This window comes from Cebus imitator, unplaced genomic scaffold (genome assembly GCF_001604975.1).
Source record: "Cebus imitator isolate Cc_AM_T3 unplaced genomic scaffold, Cebus_imitator-1.0 Scaffold149, whole genome shotgun sequence".
NCBI classification, from domain to species: Eukaryota; Metazoa; Chordata; class Mammalia; order Primates; family Cebidae; genus Cebus; species Cebus imitator.
In genome coordinates, this window is record NW_016107464.1 from 1,605,457 (window position 1) to 1,613,602 (window position 8,146).

Below are 8,146 nucleotides of genomic sequence, written 5' to 3' on the forward strand. Positions count from 1 at the left end.
TGGAAGAAAGTAAGTGCATATGAAGAAAACTGGCTGTCAGGGTATTGCTAAATAAGCAGTTGTGTATTCCCAGGGTTGAGGATTAGCTCAAGTAATGAAAGCAGCCTGGGTTGGCATCATCTGATGTTTTTTGAGTCTTGCTGTAGACTTTCAAGGGAGTCACACACTCGGAACCAGGTTGAGGGCCTTTTGGACCACACATTGAAAATCCCTTAGTAGACCTTGGAACTGTCAGAGTGTGCAGTTCTAGGAGTTGTGTTTTTTTCTGCTTCTTATTTATTAGAACCCTGAAAGGCAAGCAAAAACCTGGCAACATGACAAAATAATAACAAATGCTAGTTGCTCACTATCTTCCAGGGACCATGCTAAGCATTTTACATGTTTTTTCCTGTATGGTCTTTACAATAACCCAATGACACCTATGTTATTATTATTCTCATATTACAGATGAGGAAATATCTATAATAACTTTCTCAAGATCATATAGCTAGTAAATGGCAGGGCTAGAATAACTGAACGTTGACTTTAAAACCCATATTCTTGGCTGGGCGCAGTCGCTCACACCTGTGATCCCAGCACTTTGGGAGGCTGAGGTGGGTGGATCACTGGAGGTCAGGAGTTTGAGGCCATCCTGGCCAACATGGTGAAACCCTGTCTCTACTAAAAATACAAAAATTAGCTGGTTGTGTTAGTGGACGCCTATAATCCCAGCCACTTGGGAGGCTGAGGCATGAGAATTGCTTGAACCTGGGGATGGAGGTTGCAGTGAGCCAAGATTGCATCACCGCACTCCAGCCTGGGTGACAGAGTGAGTCTGTCTCAAAAAATAAAAAAAGACCATGCCTATGTCCTGAATGGTATTGTATGCGGTTTATTCTAGGGTTTTTATGGTATTAGGTCTTATGTTTAAATCTTTAATCCATCTGGAGTTAATTTTTGTATAAGGTGTAAGGAAGGAATCTAGTTTCAGCTTTCTGCATATGGCTAGCCAGTTTTCCCAACACCATTTAATAAATGGGGAATCCTTTCCCCATTGCTCGTTTTTGTCTGGTTTGTCAAAGATCAGATGGTTGTAGATGTGCGATGTTATTTCTGAGGCCTCTGTTCTGTTACATTTGTCTACATATCTGTTTTGGAACCAGTACCATGCTGTTTTGATTACTGTAGCCTTGTAGTGTAGTTTAAAGTCAGGTAGCGTGATACCTCCAGCTTTGTTTTTTTGTTTTTTGGGTTTTTTTTTGCTTAGGCTTGTCCTGGCTATGCAGACTCTTCTTTTGATTACATATGAAATTTAAGGTGTTTTTTTCCAATTCTGTGAAGAAAGTCAATGGTAGCTCAATGGGGATAGTATTGAATCTATAAATTACTTTGGGCAGCATGGCCATTTTCACGATATTGATTCTTCCTAACCATGAGCATGGAATGTTCTTCCATCTGTTTGTGTCCTCTCTTATTTCCTTGATCAGTGGTTTGTAGTTCTCCTTGAAGAGGTCCTTCACATCCCTTGTTAGTTGTATTCCTAGATATTTTATTCTCTTGTAGCAATTGTGAATGGGAGTTCACTCATGAGTTGGCTCTCTGTTTGTCCGTTATTGGTGTATAGGAATGCTTGTGGTTTTTGCACATTGATTTTGTATCTTGATACTTTGCTGAAGTTGCTTATCAGCTTAAAGAGATTTTGGGCAGGGAAAACCTAGGCAATACCATTTAGGACATAGGCATGGGCAAAGACTTCATGACTAAAACCCCAAAAGCAATGGCAACAAAAGCCAAGATAGAAAAATGGGATCTAATTAAACTAAAGAGCTTCTGCACAGCAAAAGAAAATACCATTAGAGTGAACTGGCAACCAACAGAATGGGAAAACATTTTTGCAATCTACCCATATGACAAAGAGCTAATATCTAGAATCTAGAAAGAACTTAACTAATTTACAAGAAAAAAACAATCCCATCAAAAATTGAAAGATAGGAACAGACACTTCTCAAAAGAAAACATTTATGCAGCCAACAAACATACGAAGGTCATCATCACTGATCATTAGAGAAATGCAAATCAAAACCACATTGAGATACTATCTCATGCCAGTTAGAATGGTGATCATTAAAAAATCAAGAGACAACAGATGCTAGAGAGAATGTGGAGAAATAGGGACACTTTTACACCGTTGGTGGGAGTGTAAATTAGTTCAACCATTGTAGAATACAGTGTGGCAATTCCTCAGGGATCTAGAACTAGAAATACCATTTGATCCAGCAATCCCATTACTGGGTATATACCCAAAGGATTATAAATCATTCTATTACAAAGACAAATGCACACGTATGTTTATTGCGGCACTGTTCACAATAGCAAAGACTTGGAACCAACTCAAATGCCCATCAGTGATATAATGGATAAAGAAAATGTGGCACGTATACACCATGGAATACTATGCAGCCATAAAAAAGATGAGTTAATGTCCTTTGCAGGGACATGGATAAAACCAGAAACCATCATTCTCAGCAAACTGACACAAGAACAGAAAACCAAACACTGCATGTTCTCACTCATAAGTGGGTGTTGAACAGTGAGAACACATGGATACAAGGAGGGGAACATCACACACCAGGGCCTGTCAGGGGATGGGGGGCTAAGGGAGGGATAACATTAGGAGAAATACCTAATATAGATGATGGGGTGATAGATGCAGCAAACCACCATGGCATGTGTATACCCGTGTAACAAACCTGCATGCTCTGCACATGTACCCCAGAACTTAAAGTATAATAATAATAATTTTAAAACTCATATTCTTAATTATGAAGCTATTTACTTCTTTTTTTCTTGAGATTAAAGGCCTATTTTTAATGATTTCTTAGTCACAATTAGTTGCCTGCAATTCAATTTGGGTGTGGCATAGGACTTAAATGTAATTAATACTGGATTTTTGATTTTGAAAAATAAATAAAAAATTTGAATTTTCTCCTGTCCTTCAAAGCTCTGTGTTTTAATGTGTTTTATTAAAAATTTATAGGTAATTCAGAAGAAGTGGCCCTCTTTGAGGACCCAATAGGCTAGAGTGTTTTATTACATATTGGAAAATCAGAGATTAATTTCTTATGAGATAAACATTGCCATTCTTTGGCCTTTTAACTTTCAGTAGAGAGCAGCAAAATGGAACATCTTTGCTCCCAGACAAGGGAATTACTCCCTTACCCAAGGTATCGGGGCTGAACCTCTCATAGATTTATTGTGATAGACTCAAGTTTGGTGAACACAGAGACAAGGAAGGGTTTCTTAGAGAAAGAGATCTATTTTTTCTTTTTTATTTTGACTAAGGAAAGGCATATGTACTCCTAAATGATGATGCTATGAGAGAGACCTAGACCAGAAGGGGGCTTAAAACAATATGGAAGAAGTAATTTTTTGTTGTTGTTGTTTTGTGGAGTTTTGTTTGTTTGTTTGTTTTTGGTGGTGTTAGTCTCTCTATAGTGAATGGCAAAGAGCAAGAATACTTTGTAGATTTGTCTCATGTTGGTAGAAGGCAGAAACTCTACATGTTATGTAAAGTTAATAGAATACAAGTGGAGTAGGCTCAAGTAAGGTAAGGCACATAATACTTGCTGGGGTGGGGAAGTGACCTTTGAATTCCTTCAACAATTATCTTCAAAAATTATCTGCTGCTTCTTTGTGGTTTTCTTAGGTCACTGGACCTATTTGGGCTGGGGAAAGCAACAGAGTAAGTAAGAATTGAAATTCCTTATGATTTTCTTGATCTTACCCCAAGTACATACTCCCTCTGAACTGTGAAACTGGATATTCATGCATACAAGCATATATACTTCCATTTCCCTCTCCTCTCCTACTTAAATCTCAGGAGACAATGATCTGTGGTGGAATGTTATATCCTTTCAGGCTGGTTTCTTGATGACTTGGTGTGTGTTTATGTGTGCTACAAATTTCAAACCAAAGTCCCAGTCATAATCCTGACAAGATCTCCTAATTTTTATTCTCCAGAGACAAGTAGTAGCATCAGCCCCCTTGCGTAGGAAACCTCCTCCTTTGGTCCCTTTGACTAAGGAGTGCAGTGATCAGAAGGAGAAGGCTCATTCTAGGATGAACTAGAGTTGGGGTAATTGGTGTGCATTCTGATTTGGCTGGTTTTCTCGACTAGGAAGATACACAGAACAGACTGCTGCCTCGGGTTTATTGGTCTAGCAAATTGTGAATGCCATTTCAGCCAAAAACCTGCTTTTGTCAAGGAAACAAGAGGCTAAGGACATGGCTTGACTTTTCTTGAAGCAGCCCAACTATGCCACCTTTGTTCTAGAGCTTACAGAGTGCACCCAGTTCTTTGTGGCAAAACAGGTAGCCCTAGGCTGACATCACTTGTTTTGTTACTCATCTCACGGGATATAGTTGAGTTTCAGTAATTAGGTATCCAGTAGCTACTAAGAGGGGCCAAAGTTTGTCCTGTCACTGGAATTTCTAATGAAGTATGTGCTTTCTGTGATTTGAATCCTCAGTATTTCTACCATTAGGGAACTACTCAAAAGCAGCTTGACCCATTTATGCCTAGTGTTCCATTATTGGAACGCTAAGAATGTGGGAGTTATTTATATCCTAGTGCTCAACGTCATCACCAAGCAGTAGGTGACCTCAGGCATAAATTGCAACCTCAGGCATAAGCGGGTTAACAGAGCTCAGATAAGTTAAGGTTTTGAAGTATAAAAAATAAGTCATGAAAAAAATGTGAACGAATTTTCTTTCTTTTCTTTGGTTGCTGAAGTTCTATTAATAGGTGTGCTCTGGATTTAAAGACCAATCCAGGACTCAATCCAGGAATACTACATAGTAGAGGGCCTCATTGTTTTGTATTTCACTGAATTTTGTTTGAGTGCCTGCTGTGTGTTTGGAGGCCCATCTTTGCTTGCCCCAGGTTAGATGATCATCCTAGCCTACTTTTGCAGGTTTTAAATTTTCCATCATTTCCATGTCCTTTTACTTACCTATCAAATGAACTACAAAACGGTTTCTCAAAAATATACTGCCTTTCCCACCACTAGGTCTTTAATCATGCCACTGCTTTTATCCACATTCTAGAAGATATTTCCCCTTTGCCTCCAATCTTCACTTATTAAAAACCCACCCGTTCTTCAAAGCCATCTCCTCCATAAAGTTCTGTACTTAGCCTATCAGGAACTGATTTTACTTTTAACTCATAGCACTTGATTTATGCTATTTTCATGGTACTAACTTCCTTGTATAACAATTCAATATTTGTATCTATATATGCTGTCTCCTGTTAGACTAAGTTTACATTCTGAGTCTTCTGCATTGTTCATCCTTGCATGTGTAGGTACTTGGTTAATATTTGAATGAGTAGGTGTTCCCAGGCCTTTTAATTTCCATCTTTCAAATAGACTTTGCCAGGGGCTTTTCAAATTTAACCCTCAAACTGGCTCTCTTGTTCCTTCTTAGGCTGAGCCAACCAAACCAGCACTCAGTTTTTCTGTAAAGCCAGGGCTTTTCTTGTCTATCCAGCATGGTGCTGTGGGGTAGATTGTGGAGTCCTTAAGATCATCACTCACACACTAAAAAAACAGTTATTTTTTTCAAATTGAAGTGTAACACATTTTCATTAATTTCCCTTTTTAGTTTCTAATCAGGCTTGGTGGTGCCAGGAGGTTAACTTTTTAGGGAACTGGAAATGATTGCCTCTCACTACCTTTTTCTGTTTCTCTCCTTTGTCTCGCTTTATTCCTTATTTCTCTCTTATTCCTGTTTTCTCTCTCCTGCCCTCTCCTTTTCATATTCTCTTCTACTCCCACCCTCTTCTTTCCATGGATGCTTTGTTTCTTAATATTTGCCCTTTATTTCTTTAGTGTAGAAATGTTGTTAGCCTTTAGGAAAGTTGTAGAGTATTCCTCCCTTTAGCCTAGCAAAAAAAAAAAAAAAAAAAGAAAAGAAAAAAAAGCATTATTTAGGAGTAATAGGTCACATGCAGTGAGAAAGTAAAAGCTGTAGATTTGGGTCGTGGGCTTCTAACTCTGGTTGAGCTGTACTCTCTGTCCTCAAAAGTGATAGGATTGTCTGTTGTGGTTGCCTCTTGGAAACTCAATCTTCGTTCTCTGGGTTATGTGCTAATACTTTTCCTGCCAGAGTTTAGTAGATCTCTGGTTTTGTCTCCTTTGTTGCCTCTGCCCCCTCATCTGTATGCATAAATAGTCCAGTACTGACTGCTACAGACTTGCTCTTTCTGTGGGTTCAGAAAGAATTAAGTCTGAGTGGCATATGGTTTTGTCTCTGGGTCCTATTTTTCTTGTCTTCATAACAACAGATGCATCAAGGGCTAAAACCAGTGCCTTCAAAGTCTCTTTTTCCTAATTTGTCATCAGAATGCTTTGTAGGCAGAATGATTTGCATCCCTCAGGTTTGCTTTTGTTTTCAAGCTTTACTGTTCCTGCCCTGGTCAGTGGACTACTTGCTCCAAATGTCAAATATTACTAAGAATTGTTCCTAACCATTTGAGCTTCAGTTTTATGTTGATATTTTTCCTCCTGTGGTTCTAACCACCCTCCTCTCCTTTTTTTATGTTCACATGTAACCATAAACTCACATGGGTAAAGCTCATAAGATCATCTTACCCCTGTCTTTCATCTGTACCCACAAATGTTATCGAGAGTCCAATGCTCAGATTGTGAAACAGTGAGACCAGCAACACACTAAGAGTGCTGCTGTTCTCAGCGCATCTAGATCCTTTGACTTCATTTCCAAGACTTGGCTTTGACCTTCCTGATTTCCAGGACCAGCGTCTGATGTTGGACCTGCTTATTTGGTTCAATTCATATATTTAAAAGTCTGAAAACAGCAAGACAATGTTAAACAAAAGTTTTTTTGCCCCCCAAGATATGAAAAAGCTATTTTTTTTTTAACCTCTGCTCCCGTCCCCTTTCTTTAATAGCAGAGGACCAGACTGTATTTATGACATTTAAAAACAGTTTTTAATTATGCTTTTGATAGCTGGAGAAGCAGAATTCCAAAGAATTCTACAGTGGGAAAATGCAACCTGGAACTCCTCTAAAAATAAGCACTAAAATTAAGCTAAGTAAACTATCTCCTATGATAAGGAAGAGAGACTTGTGGGTGTTAATTCAGACAGTTCTACTCATGGCTCTGAGGTCACTGGGCTCACGTGCAGCTCAGCTTGCTTTTGTTCTTAAGGTCCGGACTGGTTACTACTAAGTTAGAAGCAGAAATAATTCTGAAGAACTAAATAAAGCTGGAGTGCTTTGATTGAATGTGCTTATTCCACAGCTTTTGAAGACCCTGATAGTGCAGTCGATGACCGAGATAGTGACTATCGCAGTGAGACCAGCAACAGCATCCCACCTCCTTACCATACAACTTCTCAGCCCAATGCCTCTGTGCATCAGTTCCCTGTGCAGGTGCGATTGCCACAGCAGCTGCTATTTCAAGGCAGTTCCCGGGACTCTTGTAATGACTCTATGCAAAGTTCTGACCTTGATTATCCGGAGCGGCGGGCTATCAGGTGGGTATTGGGCAGAAAATACTTTCTCTTTCTAATATCCAGGTCTCATGATGCAATTGGCAACAAGAATTTGGGTGCTTTAACTTGAAGAGGTAGCAGAAGTGTAGCAGTATCATGGGCCAAACTGCAGTCATTTTGTGTAGATTATTAGTCTTTTTTTCTCTTCCACACATTTACATTTATACATTGCCATAAGGAATACTTCTCTTTATGGTCAGTGATTCTCAACTGATCAGGGCAGGCCCACTTGGGGTGTATCTGCCCCACTTCCTGACTCAGTGAGTTTGGTATACCCTTCACCAAGATTAAAAACAGAAAAATCACAAATTGGATAATCCTTCTTGCCTATTTCCCTGGGAACTTTAGAAGAAAACCAATATGATTAAGTATTTTCACTGGAACTTTGTTTGAATTTTATTTCTTAAATATATAAAACATTTATGTGGTTTAAAAAATGTTAAGGTACAATATAGCATAACGAATTTCCCACCCACACTTACCTGCCTCTACCCCATCCTCTTCCTGTTTTATATTTGCCTTCCTTCTGTTGTTTCTTGTATATCCTTCCATTGACTCTTGTCATATATTCATGAGTATAAAAGCAAATATATA

At 38.9% G+C, this 8,146-nt stretch overlaps 1 protein-coding gene across 15 annotated transcripts in view; it reads left to right on the top strand.

Moving 5' to 3' along the window:
* The window catches only part of UNC13B (unc-13 homolog B), a 239,416-nt gene that overhangs the window by 120,175 nt on the left and 111,095 nt on the right, over window positions 1–8,146 (top strand). For 10 of the 15 annotated variants that reach the window (XM_037743661.1, XM_037743665.1, XM_037743666.1 and 7 more), the window contains exons 8-9: window positions 3,686–3,721; window positions 7,300–7,534. In XM_037743661.1, the coding sequence (XP_037599589.1) occupies window positions 3,686–3,721; window positions 7,300–7,534 (271 nt within the window). The remainder of the gene's footprint in view (window positions 1–3,685; window positions 3,722–7,299; window positions 7,535–8,146) is intronic. The other 5 variants (XM_037743663.1, XM_037743671.1, XM_037743670.1 and 2 more) reach the window with 1 other exon arrangement.